The 17,496-nt window shown below is 46.2% G+C and overlaps 1 protein-coding gene across 1 annotated transcript; it reads right to left on the minus strand.

Annotated features, from left to right (window-relative positions):
* Positions 1–5,856: 5,856 nt before the first annotated feature.
* Positions 5,857–13,200, minus strand: CDKN2C (cyclin dependent kinase inhibitor 2C). The gene is made up of 2 exons (XM_077333795.1): positions 11,967–13,200; positions 5,857–7,708 (listed from the first exon to the last, which is right to left on the minus strand). Exons 1-2 carry the CDS (start codon positions 12,093–12,095, stop codon positions 7,316–7,318), a joined length of 522 nt encoding a protein of 173 aa, XP_077189910.1. The 5' UTR covers positions 12,096–13,200; the 3' UTR covers positions 5,857–7,315.
* Between the last annotated feature and the right edge of the window lie 4,296 nt (positions 13,201–17,496).

Here is a 17,496-nt window from a genome sequence, read left to right on the forward strand (position 1 = left end):
GCATTTTGCCAGGGAGGACAAGGAGTGTAGGATGAGTGCCATTGTCAGTACTTGCCTCTGCAAAAGAGTGAGTGGAGGGGTAGGACCTGGAGCAGAGGAGACTAGGTCCTTTTCATGGTTGAGCAGCATTACACCAAGCCACTTGCTGAGTCTGTTTACATGAAGAACAATAGGTTGCTAATTTGGTGAAGTTTTGCATCAAAATGTAGGCAGACCATCAGAGTAAGGTCTGTTATCAGATGATGCTAGATTATGACAGAAAACTACTGATAGCAATGGAAAGATATTGTGCTCAGGGAACCCAAGACTTGCAAAGTACATGGTCAGCTCAGAGTCCAGGTTTATCCTTCATTTCATATGGCATCCAAAAATTACATTAAAAGAATGTTATTTCAGGTTGCTGAAAGTGAGTCAAGATAGGAAATGCCAATTTTATGGTTATCCATAAAAGCCCTAGTTTGTCTTGCTGTTACAGCTTTAATCTGTACTTCAAGTGAGGCTCAGGAACTGTGAGTAAATGTTTTTTTTAAAGTAATTTATAGTGCCAAATGTTGTGAAAATAATAATGGAAACTCTGCTAAATTGCAGTATATGCAAGGAGACATTTTTAATGGAAATAGCCTTTGAAGATTTTAAAACTTCAGTTGCAGCTCCACTAATGTGTATTGTGCTATTCTAGTACATAATTCAACACAGACTCTTAAATGCTGATGAGTGTTTCAAGCAGTACCAGGCAACATTAAAGTATCAGTCTGGAGGCAGAAACCTCAAATAAAGAATGGTTTTAGATTATTTTTATCTAACATTTAATTAAGCAATTTCACCCATGTTTGGTGTCAAAGGGGAAACAAGACTCCAAACAAATATCTGCATTAATAGCTGTTTTTATATACTGCAAAGCAGTTTTAAATACCCAAAGCAGTCCCAGAGAAGCTTACTGACACTTTTTCCTTCATCTCCCCACAACAGAGACCCTGCTCTGCAAGAACAACTCTTAAGAGAACTGTCACTAGCTTAAGGTCACTCGAATGGCTGCATGTAGAAGAATGGGGACTCAAGCTCAGGCCACTGCTGTTTAACCTCTAACAATGACTATTCAAAGTTTAATAATTATATTTTAAGCAGCTGCTTAATTTAATTTTTTTAATTGATTTTGTGTTTATAAAATGTATTAAATTTCCAACTGTAGAATACTCTAGAATGAAAAAGAAACCATATTTTAAAATTTATTTTGTGCCCCTCTTTCCTGAACACCAAATATATGATAGGCAATTGTTCTAAAGTCAGTTTCCTTTGGAGGATAGTGGGAAGGAATCTTACAATGTATGTTTATCTGCAGGTTTATAAATAGGAGAACAGTGGTTGGAAGATGGCAATAAGTACCATTAATGGTATTTCCATGACAAAAATAAAAAGCCACCTTTCAACTACAGGCCTTTTCAACTACTGAATTCAGTATTCTGTAAATCCTCCCAGTTCCGACCTGCCTGATAGTAATAGAAGGCTTCTGATTTAAACACACACACACCCTGTTTATTACATCAAATTGCTTTGCAGCACACATAACGGCTTAGAGTTTCAAATGAGCATCCATCATAACTACTAGCTGTCTTTGTCCTCTATATGGAAAAATAAATGCAGGAGTACATACATTGAATATAGATATGGAGGTATTCCAAACTACTGGTTCACCTAGTGAAAATAGGCTTTGAGCTTTTGTCAGAACTGCAAGGCAAAATACTGTGTTTTTTAAGGAAGCAATGTTAGATAAGAGAGTGCTTACTACTCATATATATTTGCTTGCAAAAAGGTATTCCATGTAACTAGGACTATAAACAGATAACTACATATAGGGTGCAGATAAACCAGCGCATGAAACGCCGGATGGGAATGAATGCCCATTTATAACTTATGCCAAAACACATTGCATGGACTATAATGGCCCAACAGAGCTGCTACTCCATCTGTCCAAACAGGGGAGGTTGTCAGCCCCCCCATGGCTGATATCAAATGATTACTTTTCTTTAAGGTGAAAGGTACCCTTGAAATGTATCCACTAGAAATGCTTTTAAAATGCCCTTTTATTGCATTTTATTCAAGAGCAGGCCCCTCTCCTTCATTCGGGTTTCTTTGATTCTCCACATGCATTCCCAGGACATAATTATAAATAACTATAACTAAGTATTATTCTATTATACTGTATAGTTAAACCAGTATGTGTCCCCCAGCTTTATTTTTCAGTATTTACAGAGATATTTAAGAATAATGGGATTTTAATTAATAGCCAATAGTTCTGCTTTTTTAAACACAAACTTATTTTACATTTCTTACATTACTTTCTTTTATGCTCCTGAATTAAGCCTTTTGCCATGCAAGGTGATGCTACATCAGCATGTGTACTAAGATACATATAGAAGATACATATAGAAGGCCTGGAATGGTACTTCCTAGTCAATGCCCAGACAATGTAAATGTTCCATGTAAATGTTATATATGTTTTATATAAACCTCACAGAGCTGTAGGAAAGGGCGGTATAAAAATCTCAAATAAATAAACAAACAAATAAATAAATACATAGCTGTTGGCTGAATTTGGTGAACATTTTTAGTCTGGTTTTTGGAAGGGGGGAGAAACAGAATTATATATTGCACCACATGACTGTCTAGATTCTAAAAAGGAACTCTTTAACAAGCTTGTGAAGTTTGCCATTTTAAAAGCATAGTAAGATGATATAGCAAAAGTAGAGCAGCTTAACACAAAGGACCAACTTTACTTTCAAAATAATCTGAGAAGCAATCAAGTTGTGAGAAAAATATTGGTGCCTGCTTTTATTCATATAGCACTGAGAGTGAAAAAAACCTTCTGTACTAGATTGATTCTTGTTTTTAATTTAAAACTAACATCTGAGAAGTAGGGAAAAACTCCAACTATTTATTATGTTTTTGGATAAAACTGAGATTTAACTGGGAGCCTGAAGTTTTTGATATTTTACAGTGTCTTGCAATGCTAAGGTAGTATGCGTTTTCTGCACAGCCTATCTAAAAATATCTTTATATCAAGGATAAAAGCAGATTCTGCAGATTACAGATTGGCAGCAGCCACTCTCCCATTCACCTTTACCTATATAGATTTTAATTTTGTCTACTGTGTTTTGATAATTCTCTGGGTTTAATCCTTCAGTCTGCAGCTTTAAAAAATGGTGATTCAAAAATGGAAGCTCAGGGTGGTCTTAAGAGAATCTAACTCACTACCCTAGCAATTTTCTATTTATCCCAGTGACTCAAATGGCAAAGCACTGGAGCTTCCTTTAAAATTGCTTAAACCCAATTTGTAAAGTCCTCCCTCTTCCTGCCCTCCTTTCCCCCCAGCCTTCCAGATTTGATTCATAATACTTGAATATTGTTATCTTGAGGAAATACGGGATGGAGATTATACCCAGGAGCAGAACTGGCAATCCTCACCTGACGTTTCCGTGTAGGAGGAATTCCATCCCCTTTGATGACATATGAAGTATTATTTCTATAGGGCAACTTTCTTGTTGAAAGCAAAGTAAACCAGGAAACAAGTAGGATATCTCAGTTGCTAGGAGCCTGCAGCCAAAGTTGTTTCCTTCTCTATGGGATAACTGCCTTGAAAGAAGCGAGGCTGCAGCCTGGCGTCGCTTTGACAGTTGGCTTTCCCAGGAGGAAGAGTCGAGCAGCCCCAGCCGCAGCTTCCCAGAAGTGCGCACAGGCACCGGCCGCCTTTCTCCCTCCAGCATCCTCTGGCTGAAGGGAAAGTGCGGAGAGATGGAGCCTCTTCCCTGCAGGGGTTTCCGGCATCTTTGTTTGCCGTGCGCAACAAAACAAATCCGCCAGCCGCGAGCAGACCTTCGGCAGCCCAGCGCGGCAGGTCGCGCAGGAGGAGGCGGGGGTCGCTCCAGCGGTGCCTGGCAGGGGCGAGAGCGGCGAGCACAGCAGAGCCGAAGGCCGGCCAAGTCCTCCGAGGAAAGCAAAGGAACCAAGTCAGGCTGTTGGCGAAGGCGCGGAAATTTCAAAATGTTTGGACAGGAAGAGAAGAGGAAAAGAAACCGTAAAGGGGAGGGACGCGGCGGCGAGGGCGAGGAGGGAGACTAACGGTCCTGCCTGCCTCGGCCTCTTCCCTCCCCTGTTGCGCCTGCTGCTGCTGCTGCTGCTGCTGCTGCTGCTGCTGCTGGGGGGGGGGGCGGGCTTGGAGCGCGCCTGCTGCCTTGGCGCAGAGGCTGAAGCGGCGAAGGCACCAGCGGGGCCGACATTTTGAGCCTCCCCTGACCCTTCCCAGCTTCGGGGGACAGACGGAGTTCGGCGGGCGGGCGGGAGGGGGGGGTGGCCGGTTGGATGCATCCCGGCTGAATGATCTCCGAAAGAACGGGGGCGGGAGGGACTTCCAAGCTGCCCCTTCCCCTCTGGCTCCTACCTGTGACAAGCTGCTGGCCAGAAATTGTTCGCGGCTTCTCAACCCTCCAGAGGAGAACACACAGATTTTGACAGCCCCTCCAAGCCTGCGAAAAGGCCGGGTCGACTGAAAAGGCTACACGATGCTATCGTTTCCAACTGCACTTCTACTGGGCAAGCAATGTGCTCCTCTTGCCAACTGCATGGCTATGATCCCGCGCAGCTGGAACCTCACTGGGGTGGCTAGTTGTATCCTGTCAGAGGTTTTGTTTTACCCTGTAACGCTGCATATGTGTGTGTGGAGGGGGGGGAGGGTTGGTGCTTGCAAACTGGACATAAGGTATATGTCCCAATGGTTTAATTGGGAAGAAGTCTGCGAAAAAATTAATGGTATTTACTTCTAACACCACCATATCAAGATCCCACAGAAAATAAATGTGATGGCAGTGCTGCTCCATGTACATTAGCTCTTAAATCGCAGCATTGCCAGTTGAGCTGTATTTCTGTGCAAATGCCTGGTGGCAAAATGCTGAGCCATACCTAGGCTTTGTTGGACCTGCATCAGCTATTTGACAGAGCACCCTTTCCTGAAAATCCAGATAATAAACTCTCTATTAATTGTCCAAAGCACTGCTGAAACACTGTCTTTTAATTTGTCCAAATATGACTATCCCTGTTCTTTTTGGTCTCCTAGCCAGGAAACTAAAGTCATTTCTGAAACCACATTGTTTCTTCTGGATGAACAATATGAAAATACCATAATTTGACTTTCTGGATTTTGTTTGTTTGTTTTGATGCTTCAAGCCTACCACCTGCTAGCCAGCAGCCAATTTATGTCCCTAGCATGGATATATTTAGCTTTGCTTCAAAATTCTTAAATATGCATGCATCCACATTTCAAATGCACAATAAAAATGGTAAACAGAAAGCAATTTCTTTCTAGTGTAGAATTAAGGCTTTGTTTTTTATTTGCTTTGTATCATGTGGGCTTCATTTGACTTGAAATGAACCTTCCTTTAAAGGACATGTACCAGTTAAACTCTGCCTTGCGGTAAAGGGCACTGTTTTTCTTAGCAGTGGAACTGACCCTTCCCAAACCTCAGCTCAGTGAAGGAGAAGCTTATGCAGCTTAGGGAAGATGTGCAGTGTACTACACAAAGATGCAAAGAACACTTAGCACTCTTCTTTTTGAAGGGGTGGGGCAGGAATGGATCAGGAGAACAGATTAATCTCTACCTGCAGCTGAGTTCAGCAGTCCTTGCATTAAGCCAGACTGGGCAAAACAGTGAGCCCTCTAAGGCTTGAGAATCTTAACCAGGCAAAATTCTACAACATCTACATGGTTCAATTTTTGCACTCCTTCAGTGTGTGGATTGGCTACAAGGCCACACATCCCAACCCTGTGGTTGAAGACATTATTTGTAAGGGAATAAGAAGCTCAGGTTTTCAACTTATATAGAGTTTTTAATCAGAAAACTGTTTCAATATGGAAGGTGAAAGCATTTTAAACAGCAATAAGTGTAGTTTATTTGCATGCACATGACATAACCCCTTTCTTCCCCCCAAAAAACTTAAAAAAATAAAAACAAAAGAACCAAAGCAGTCCAATTTTCATTCACATTTTTGCTTTTAAAATAATGTATTTGCCGGCGTATAAGACGACTGGGTGTATAAGATGACCCCCCCCCCAACATTTCCACTCAAAATACAGTACTATGGGCCACTATGGGCAGCTATGTCTATCCCAACTGAAGTGCACCTGGCGTATAGGACGACCCCCCCACTTGGAGGCATGTTTTTCAGGGGGAAAAAATAGTCTTATACGCCAGCAAATACTGTATATGTTTTCATTATATATATAATTTAGAACAGCTACATTTGAAGCACTTAATTGGTCTAGTGCACTATGATCCTGCAAAACAAGCTTTAGCTGAACGTCTCAAAATTAAATGGGAATTTGTTACTCTGGAGTAACTCAGTTGGAACAGATAGAAGATTTTTTGAAAAAATTACAGTGTTGGTAACTTTAGCTAACAAGATCTGTTGTGAGAGGGGTCATAAGGCATTCAAGACATTAAACCTAATCTTGCCAGTCATCTTTATTCCAAAATGGTGTGTTTGTGCAACTATTATGGTTTGCTGAAAAGCAAGAGGAGGACACTGTTGCTTTTCATATATTCAGGATCTCCCCATGCTTGTGAAACTGAACGTAGGACAGATAGATATTTACAAGCCAGTCTCTGAAAAGCAACAATCTGAAATATCATTAAAACAAATGGTTTGCCTCCTCTTTTCTCCCTTCATCAGTTAAACTTGCACCTATATGTTTACTCAGAAGAAAATATCATACATTTCTACAGAACTTCACAAAAGTATCTGCATGTCAGCTGTAACAAAAATCACCAGGATCTATTCTCCTATGCTTTTGTTAGTGCCATCACTCAGCTACCTACTCAAATGACTCATTTTCACATCCCTAGGTTTGTTTCTTCTCCCAAGTCTAGGGCACCAAACCCTTTCACATCATTTTACACTCCTTCATGTGATATTTCATATTATATTCTTAAGCAAGCTGATTTTTTTTATTGTGTGGGGGGGTGATTTTTACGAAGATGTCACTACATCCACCCCAGCAGGTCCTGGCACAGTTTCTTTCCAAACAAGGAGAGAGAGGGGAGGAGTATTAAAAGAAGAAAAGCCACCATCAGGCTGGGTTCCTCTCCTCAGGGCAAAACAACCCCCCCCCCCAAAAAAAGAGAAATGTCCATTTAAAGAACAACCACCGGCCTCTTGTCTGCAGATATGTATGTGTTTTGATTGAAAAGAAGCAAGTGATGGAGCCCATGGGTGTTCTGCTGAAAGGGTCTGTCCGAGTCCCCCAGGCAAGCACTGGGGCTTGGCTTTAGTCCCCGCTGGTGGCTCCCGCCCTCCGCCTGCTGCTGGCGCAGTGGCCCTCAAGCAGCCGAGCCACGGCGTGGCGCTCGTAGAGCTTGGCCAAGTCGTGGGCGGTGGCCCCCTGCTTGTTGCGGTGCTCCACTTTGCTGGCCGTGTGCTCCAGCAGGAAGGCCACGACGGGCAGGTGGCCCTCCTGGGCGGCCAAGTGGAGCGGCAGGTTGCCCTCCTGATCCTCCACGTTCACATCCGCCTGGGAGTCGAGCAAAGTCTGCAGGGTGTCCAGGAAGCCGGCGCGGGCGGCGTCGTGCAGGACGGCAAAGCCGGCGCTGTCTTTTAGGTTGGGGTCGGCGCCTTTCGCGAGCAGCCGCCTGGCGATCTCCGGGTTCCCCAGCTTCATTACCTGACGGGAGGGGAGGGAGAGAGGAACAAACACACTCAGTTGGCTTCACACTTGCAAGTGACCCCTGTGGATTTGCACAGGCCCGTAGTCTGAGCAGCCTGGCCTTTCCTTCGGACTCTGGGCGGCGAGCACTGGCTTAAGTTAGCTTGCCTTTGGCCGGATTGAATACCGATGGGCAACCTTAGGGGGAGCCTGGCGGGGACTGGCTTTTGAGGCGGCAGGATCATGGTCCCCTGGCCAACTTCTCGCACCGCCAAACAGGTCGCATCCCCAAACAGGTCGCAGCCGCAGGGCACCCGCTCCTCTCGTTGCGGGATCATAGTACACAACTTCTTCCCGGGCAAGGAGACCCCAGGACGGCGCAGTTCCCCCTGCCGAGCTCCGCTGCCGCGGGAGTGGGGTGGGGGACGCTGAGCGTGCTGGGAGGAGGGGTTTCCCCGAGTCCGTCTAAGCCAACCTGGCCGTGTCACTCGTGGCGCGCTAGAATAGCCCTGCCGCAGGGTCTGGTACCACTGCAAGGGGCTTGGCTGCAGTTTCTGGCGCCGTGGATGGCACTGCATTAACCGTACTTGCCACCTTGGCTTGGAAACCAGACCCACTGGTTTCAGTGCGACCTTGCCTTGTCTTTAGAAGTCTGCTGCAGTTCTATGCCAGTTATTTGGAAGTCAGTCCCATTAAACGGCGGGGGTTTATCTCCTACTAGACATGTCCTGGAAATTGCTTTCTCCTCTCCCTACCAGTTATTGGTAACTGGGATTCATAATCCGATTGTAAGCGGGATTTCCTTCTTTGGAAAGTAAATGGAATACAGTGCACTAACCTATCTAGAGCTAGATATTAGTTCCATATCATACATATGGGAATAAAGTTGATCCATGGAGTATTTTATCAATATGTGGAGCATCTCTAAGCAGTACAAAAGCCCCTCCCACTAATCCTTCCAATTCAATTCTAAAAGTGTAGAAACAGATAACATCCCCAGCTAGGGGGAATTTCTACTCAACCAACCTCTTGGTAGAAATGGAAGCATAAAAGGCACTAGGACCTTTCTTAGGGGGAAAAACCAACCAATTTGGTCAGCCAGCAAACAAAAGTCCGCCAACAAAATGGATTGTCTGACCAGCATCAGAAAATGCCAGTTAAGTGTACCTTAGTTGCATCGGAGGGGTAGAAGGTAACACAATCAGCAACAGCTATCAGTTATTTGTGCTGTTAGGAAGGAAACAAACTCATTATGTCTACATTTTCTAAAAAAGGATGGGATTTGAATAGTGAAATGGACAGATATGCCATTATATAGTATCACGACTCTCCCCATTCCAGAATGGTAGCCTAGCAGGTTCTATTAAAAACCAAGAATCTTAGTCTTGAATAAAGGTGCCACCAGACCTCTTGCTTTTGCTCTTGTGAATACTGGGTGTGTTTCCTGGTCTCCCCATAAATGTTTATAGCCCAGTCCTAAGAAAATCCCACTGCATGGGACACTTCCAAGTGTGTGCAACCTCATAGCAGGATCTTAAGCATATCTCTGAAGAAGTTTGCATGCACACAAAGGCTTGTACCCAGAATAAAACTTTGTTATCTTAAAGGTGCCACTGCACTAAAATTTTATTCTATCTTTAAGTATCCCTGAAATTTATAGGTCTTATTTCTAAGCAGCTATGCACAGGACTGGATCTTTAATCTTGCCTGATATTTTCATAATTGTATGAACACACATTCTGGCAGGGAAGTTTTTTTTAAGGCTATTGGCATTCCTAAACATTCTTTTTTCATTACAAAGCCAGCCTATTAAAGATTTAGTGGCATTGCTCCTGTTGTTTTGTTAACGACAAAAGTAGTTTGATACCAGTTTTATAATACTGTAGCAGAGCCCATGTATAATATTGGCAATAGAGAAAGGACTGTTTGGAGACCCTCAACTTTCTGAATCCACTAATCTCTGTGACTTTAAAAAGATGCAATCAGTTGTTTTGTAATATCACACATTGACGGTTCTGCTTTGCTCAAGCTCTCTGCTTTCTATAACAGCCAGTTTTGAAGAATGATGTGATCTTTATTTGCTTTCAGTATTTTCAGCCATCTTCTACCCACTCTTCTTGAAGGAACACATATATATACATATTCCTTTATACTGTTGTCTCAAGAAATGAAAGGAAAAACACATTGCTGCATAAACAAGGAAAGTAGTTACAGTAAACAAAACAGGACATAGCTATAAAAATAAGGAAGACTGAGGGAGAGAGACTTTAAGAGCTGGGATATGCAGCAGCATGTGTGAAATAGCACCAACCAGAGTGAGGTTAGTGAAAGATGGTGTTTTGTTGAACATTTCATTCTTTCTATCTGTAAACTAGTAACATGATCTGTGTTGTCACAGAACCAAAATATAGGTGTTTTCTTAAAGCATTTTAGCTCTCCCACAACATTCCCTGTGAAAACTGATGGTTTTATAATTTTGGAAAGCATTTCAATAAAGGGAAGGCATTGCAATAAAGGAGAAAGAATGTACATAATACTAAATATGAGTGGTTGAATTTAGAATACGGTCACACATACTGAATATGTTTCAACACAGAAGGAAAGGAAAGAAAGGGCCTTACACAATAAGCATTGTATTGCTGACCGGATCTCAACAGGAGGTCTGATTTACAGCATTTGATTGAAAAAACAGGGGAAGAAAGTTCAGAGAGAATAACAGCAAAGTAATATTTAAATGACAGAAGCCAAAGTGTGTTTTCACTTTCTTCAGTAGAATAAAGGGTAAGCAATATTGGGGACTGTGTTGACTAAACTTTCTCAATTTCTATCATCCCTCACCATATCTGTTTAGATTACACATACTGAAAATAAGCAGTCAGCCTTCTGACTTGTTTTGGCTTTTTTGAGAGGTGAGGTGTAGTGCATGCGTGTGTTTGGGGTGATTAAACAGGTTATGATTAGGCTGCAATAAAGTGGGCGTAAAAAAGATACCTGTGGCCAAGAGAGATGGGTGCTGCTCCTCTGTCTAGGAAATGTACCCCCAACTAATACTGTTTAGAACTGAAGCCCCATTTTGGAATGGAAAGTCTGGCTACACCTTTTGTCAGTTTTAATTGATGTCTAGTCTCTCTGGGCTTCATACCGCCATGTCCCATTTCCTTACACAAAATATCTCTTGGTCTTAAAATTCCTAAAAGACAGTGAAAGAAGATTATTGATCTGAAGGAAGGGCACCTTGTAGGGTTGAAGCAATAGTTCCTGTTTTTGAGATCTCCTTTTTAAATTAGAAAAACCCCACTCTCTTGCCCTCTGATTTCATCCTGGCAGAACCTGGTGTGCTCTCATAACCTTTCTGAAAGCAACCTCCCCCCTCCTTGTTTCTCACAAACAGCATTGCATTTTAAAAGCGACATTAAACCGTCCAGTTGCACCCTTGACCTGTTGGCTCGCCTGCAAAACGGTTGCTAGCTTTCACCTAAGTTCTACATCTCTTGTGTCGCCTTGTTTTCTTGCATTGTAACACTTTCAGCACCGTTATGCGAGGTTCTCAAAAGAAAACATCTTTCAGCGGGTCCAGGATTTTAGGAGCTGGAAGGACTCCAGCTGCCGACTGTAAATCTAAACACTGGAAATGAGCGTATACAACGTTATACCTACGGCAAGGAAATCCTTATCGTTAAAAAAATCCTGCCACCTTATTAAAAGAATGGACAAGGCTCTTTCGTCTTTTTAGTCGGAAATTCAGGACGCCTAACTTTTCACGCACATCTTCGGGCGCCAGTCCCTAATTCAGAGGGAGTCGGTTGCCACCCAGGGCAATGCAACACCCCGCCCCCCCCCCCCGACTCATCAGCCAGGGTCTGGAGGACTCCCGCTTTGAGAAACAGGGTAAAAAGTACAAACGGGATTTCAGAGACCGGGAATGAGGTGTTTACCGACCTGCCCTCAAATGCGACCTAGCCCGGCTGGTTTCGACCCCCCTTCACCACTCGCTTCCCTCCCCCACCAAAGGGTTTCGTGGGGTTTTTTAATCGAATTAACGTGCAGACAAGTTGCTAATGGGAAGGAGCCGCCTTCTTGAAAAGCACCCCTGGCCAGTTTTACTTAAAGGACGTCACTTTAGGGAGTTGGAGCCGCAGAAGTTATAAAATATGGCAACCAACTAGCTTTTTAAAAAATGCTGATCCCCCCCCCCCCCGGTTAAAAACGGTCCTCGCCCCCGTCCGAGCAGTTCACCTAGCGGCGAAAGATTGCCTGCCTCTGTCTGGATACCAACCTGCAGCGCAGTCCTCCCAAATCCATTTCGCGCATTGACGTTTACAATCCTTTCCAACAAATTAGTAACTTGCACTAGGTCCCCTCTGGCAGCCGCAGACGCCAACTCATTCGCCCCAGATCCGGCCATTCCTTAGGGCGAGTGACGATCGGTAACGAGCGGATGACTCGAGCGGGTGTTTTTATTAGGATTATTATTATCTTAACCGGGCATGGCATCGGAAACTGACAGAAGGAGTGCGGATGTTAATCTTCTGGAGTAGACCTTGTAGTAAATACTCGTAAAAAAAATGCTTGCCAAAAGCCCGCCCCTTGATTCACACGTGATTCATACTGCTGGAGCTCCACTTGAAAGGCAGATCTCTGCACCTCTAACACGCACACCAGTCTCCCGAGGACCTTGGCCGGGGTGAAAGACACGGATCCGTCCCCTCCGGCGAGCCTCCCGCGCGCCCAGAAGCCTGAGCAGACTACCTGAAGCGCGTCACCAGAAGCGGGGAAAGCACAAGACGAGGCGGAGGAGGGAGAGGAGATGGAGGAGGAGAAAGCAAGGACCCACCATTCTTCCCAGTTCTTTCCGAGATCCAGGGCACGCTTTCTTCTGCAGCAGCTTTCATCCATAACGTTGACGGGAGGAGGTCAGACCCCCCCCCCGCCTTTTCTCCAAGTGTGGCAGCGAGAGGGTTAACCGTAGCCGGCAGCAGATCAGCTGCTAAACTCCCCTGGCGGCTGTGGGGAGCGCAGGAGCGGAGGGCGTCGGGCGCCCGGCGGACCCCACCTTGGCCAGTTGGCCGCCGCCGCCGCCGCCGCCTGAGTGCGCTGGGGGGCCAGGCCGGTCATGGCACACCCAAAACGCCACCGCTTCCTGCGAAGGGCGGGTCGCCTAGCGGCTGCAGCGGCTGCTAGTCTTTCTGAAGCGGCTCGCCGTCCGCGGCTTGGTTCCGGGTCTTGCTTCCGCAGAGCCAGAGGACGGGGCGCTCGCAGAGTGGCCGCGCCGCATTGACAGCAGGCTGGCGCAGTCCTTTCCCGGCCAAAACGCGGCAAGTGGGCAACGGCAGTTGTCTGCAAACCGCCTGCCGGGACCGCCCCTCTCTGCTCGGCTGGAACTCAGTTCTCCGCTTCTAGGTGCTGTTGCCTGGCGCGAGAAATCGTGCCGGATTTTTGCTGGCTGCAAGCGGGAAAGCCGGTTCCTCCTGCCGCCGCCGCCGCTTCCCTTTCTCCCCCCCTTGCCCGCATCAGCTTTTTTTGAAAAGGAAAAACATTTGAGCGCTCTTTGACTTGAAACACCCGCCCACATTTTAACGGCAGAGATTTAAGGAGGCGCCACGGAGTTGCCGGCAAAAGCAGGAAGGCCTGGGCGGGAGGGCGAGTCAAAGCCAGCGCGCCTCCCCTTTGCCTCTCTTCTGATGGGCGGGCATTCAGCTCACGCCCCGGAGCCGCTGCTTTGGGGAGCTACAGGCCTTCCTGTCTCTTCCCTCCTAGAGCCACTGGCACCCACCTTTAGGCCAGCGGCAAAGCCAGAGCAAAAGTGGAGCCACAGGAGCTGCAGAGGTGTACAACAGGGGAATACCTGTGAATACTAAGGACACTGCTTCCTGCCTCTCCCGCCCAGCCTCTGTCTTCCTTTCATCTTCATACTTCCTTTCATCTTCTTCATACCCATACCTCTTTTCAAGTAAACTGTCCAGGATCATATTCTGTATATGAGAGGGATTTCATTTAAGAACTCCTCCTTTGATACATGCCAAGAGGATGGATGCTTGATTCTCTTTTCAAAGTTCAGCAGCCTAGCAGAGAGGCGGGCCAAGTAGTAAGGCAACTGTGCCCTCCAGGCCACAGTCTCCCCTGCAGTGGAATGGCTAAACACTTACCGCAAGCTCCCTCCAACCTGAGAACTTTGACAGACTGGTGGAAAGGTAACTAAAGGAGGCAGTATGTAGGTTTTTGCTGGGGCGGTCTCTAGTTACTATGGGGACGGTTCAGACAAGGTCACAATGGAGGGTCAATGTCAGATTGTATCAAATGAGAAACCTTTGCTTCCCACCCTCTGTGTCTACAGCACCTTGGTGAAAATGGAAAGCAAGATTGGCACAGCATGGCAATATATTACCAAGGGAGGGGATGGGGCAGGAGATGTGCTCTTGTGTATTAAAGGGCAGAAGAAACAAGAGGGAATCTGCTTTTGGGAAGAGATGCTAGTATGCTGCACGTGTTAGTGTGTGCACACACACATGTTAAAGTGGGATATAAAATCCAGTTTCAAAGTGATGAAATCTATCTCTGAAAGGTAAGTTGCCTCAGAATTGCCAAGTAGGCGTAGGTTGTGTATCAGTAGGAGTGAATATAACATTTAAGAAATTAAGGGCCTTGGCCTGATTGGAATTATGTCATTTGATCTCAAAATCACATATAATCACAACCTAACCACAAGTATGTGGGGTAGTTCTCAATTCTAACTTAAATGTACTCTGTAAATGCTCAGAGATATCGCCTTTTATATTTAATATTTCATAGCAATTCAAATATTCTATATACATAAAATTGTGACAAAATGCTGAAGGTTCCAAAGACTCTTATTGGTGCAATCTCTCGCACTCGGGGCAAATTGCTGCTCTTGCTCAGGATTCCGCACCCCCCCTTCCCTTTAGGCCTGATCTGAAGGAAGCCTTTAAAGGCTACTAACTGAGACGAGAGAAGCATTTCCAAGAGCAGCAGAAGAAGTAGCGTTGGTTCTTATATGCCGCTTTTTTCTACCTGAAGGAGTCTCAAAGCAGCCTACAATCTCCTTCCTTTTCCTCTCCCCACAACAGGCAGGCGAGGCTGAGAGAGCCCTAATATTACTATTCGGTCAGAACAGCTTTATCAGTGCTGTGGTGAGCCCAAGGCCACCCAGCTGGCTGCATGTGAGCAACACAGAGGAGTTTGTGGACATGGGCATGAATTACTTTTGAGGGGGGAAAGTTTTCCCCTTCTGCCTAACTGTTGGGTGATAGGGAGGCCACAGAAAAAGCCCCATCTCGCTTAAAATACTGCTGTGGCTGGCCTCACTGCTGGAGGGAGGACAGCCAAGCCATGCGTGTCTTTACCACTCTCTGAACATTTGAGGCCTACTGTGCAAGACTGTTGTGCAGATGAAACTGGATACTGTTGTGGGGGTTATTTTGCCTCCTGTTTCATCTGCACAACAACCTGTGTGGGAGGCTCAAATGTTTCTTTTGCACAACAGCTCCGTTCACCCTCCAAAGCAGCCATTTCTGCCTTGAGAGTTGACCTTTATAGTCTGGAGATGAGTTGCAATTCCAGGAGATCTCCAGGCCCTACCTGGAGGTTGGCTACATCTCAATATTCCTTGAGGTTTGGAGGTGGGATCTCAAAGCAGTACAATGTCTCAGAGCCCTACCCTCTTGCAGAGGAGGCCTTTTATCTGCAGAGTTGATCATAATAGTTTAGAGATGAGCAGCAATAGTAGAGACAATGGTAGAGGCTTGCAGCCTGAGGTTGGGATGGACTGCTGCAGGTGTGTCCCACCTGGGATGTGTGTTCTGACCAGCCCTTACCAGCAACAGTTTTTTATTTTTGGCACAAACAGACAGACCAGCAAAGTCCTGCGAATCTGGAAAGTTCAGGAAGATGTAAGTAAGGAATTTAGACCCTGTAATTGTAAACTGTGAAGAAGCAACTGGCTGGAGAAAGATAGGGGCTGAAGTGACTTTGCTCAAGGCTGGCCTGATAAATAAAAATCAGAATTTGCCACAAAGGTCCTATGAAATAAAAGGCATATAGCCCAGAATTTCAAGTGGAGTTAGCTTGGCAGTTGACATACAAAGGGTTTACAGGAAAATAGTGAGACTTTGGGGGAACTAGGTTTTCCAGTTTTATTAGGCAACAATTTGGCTTTGCAGACAACAACAGGAACTGTAGTTGCTAGCAGTAGGTCCCAGGCTTCAGAAGGGCAGCCATCATGAGCTAAGCAACAGAATATGTTAGCTACGCCCAGTGAAAGTGAAGTTTGGAAGTAGGGCTTCAAAAGGGTACCATGTCTCAGAGTCCACATTCAAAAGCAGCCATTTCTACCTGGGGAGCTGATCTTTATAGTCTGGAGATGAGCAGTGATTCCAGGAGATGTCTAGGCCCCACCTAGAGGTTAGCTTCCCCTGGGTTGGAAATATTCTGTGAAAGTGGGGCCTAAAAAGGATATAATGCCTTTGCAGCCACCTGACCAGCCACATAGTGCCCCCTTGCCTATTTCAGGTCAAGAAAACATTGAAGAGAGGAGGTAGTGTTGCCAGATAGGTGTAGGTTAATGTTCTCGAATTCCACACTTCCTATGTGTGCTTTAACCTGACTTGGGTCAGGACTATTATGCACTGAGAGACCTCCTCTTAGGGTTACCAGCTTCCAAGAGAGGCACAAAACCCACACAAAACCATGAGCTAATGCCTGTTGCATTACAGTACACAACGGGTTTTATTATTAGTAATGACATAAAATACAACAACGATCCCAACATTGCTGTACTGACCTCAAACAATCTATTTATTTAAAACTAGAAAGTAAGCCCGCTGTAGACAAAATACAGCGGGCGCTAGTGGATGGGGTGGAAGAATGTAGTAAAGGAAGATAGAAGAGGGAAGGAGGGATAGGAGTGAGAAAGGAGGGCAAGGGGTGGGTGAAGGGATGGGTAGAAGGCAGAAAGAAAGGAAGGGAAAAAGGCAGAAAGACAGGAAGGGCCAAAGAGAGCAAGTGAGAGGGAGAGAGAGAGGCAGGAAGTAGATAGAGAATTAGAGGAAATCAGGAAGGAAGAAGGAATGTGGGCAGGCAGGGAGGTAGGTGGAATGTGATGGGACAGGGGTGTGTGTGAAGGGCCGGGAGGAGTTGTGAGGGGAGGGCGAATTGGGAGGGGGAGTTGGGGGAGATGAAATAGAGGAAGTGAGGAAGGAAGGAAGAAGGAAGGCAGGGACGGAGGTAGATGGAACAGGATGGGGAAGGGGGGAAGGAGGGTGGTGCATGAAGAGTCCGCGGGGTAGTTGGGGGGGAGTCACGAGGGGGGGCAGTTGGGAAGGGGGGTGGCTGGGTAAGATAGAGAGGGGAGGGTGCGTAGGTGTTTGGGCTGGGAGAAGCGGCCGCGGTTCGGAGAGAGACTCGTGTGGGGGCGGGAGGTGGTAGAGGGAGGCGGGTGGGTGGCTGGGTGTGTGGGGTGGGTGAATGTGCCGGGGGAGGGGGGCGACTCATGGGGTGGCAGAAGCATGTGGTGGCTGGGTGGGTGGTTCAGCAGTTGGGGGCGGGGAAGCCGCGGTGGAGCGGCAGTGGAGTGGCGGCAGAGCGCAGTGGCAGGTGGGGTGGTGGTGGCGGAAGCGCAGTGTGTGTGTGTGTATGCGTGTGCAGGGCAGGGGGGCAGGAAAGTGGTGGTGAAGGGCGGGAGTGAAGTGGCAGGGGCAGAGTATAGTGGGGAGGGGTGGGTAAGGAGGTGGGGGGAGGTGAAGGGTCCAGTGGCTGGTGCGTGGCAGGGCTGCCACTCCCAAGGCCGCATG

The sequence above is a fragment of the Paroedura picta genome, chromosome 4 (genome assembly GCF_049243985.1).
Source record: "Paroedura picta isolate Pp20150507F chromosome 4, Ppicta_v3.0, whole genome shotgun sequence".
Classification (NCBI taxonomy): Eukaryota; Metazoa; Chordata; class Lepidosauria; order Squamata; family Gekkonidae; genus Paroedura; species Paroedura picta.

Coding starts and splice junctions, on each gene's coding strand:
- CDKN2C (XM_077333795.1), bottom strand. CDS start 12,095: ATGGCCGGATCTGGGGCGAATGAGTTGGCGTCTGCGGCTGCCAGAGGG. Junction 7,709..11,966: donor TTGGGAGGACTGCGCTGCAG/GTTGGTATCCAG, acceptor CCCTCCCGTCAG/GTAATGAAGCTGGGGAACCC.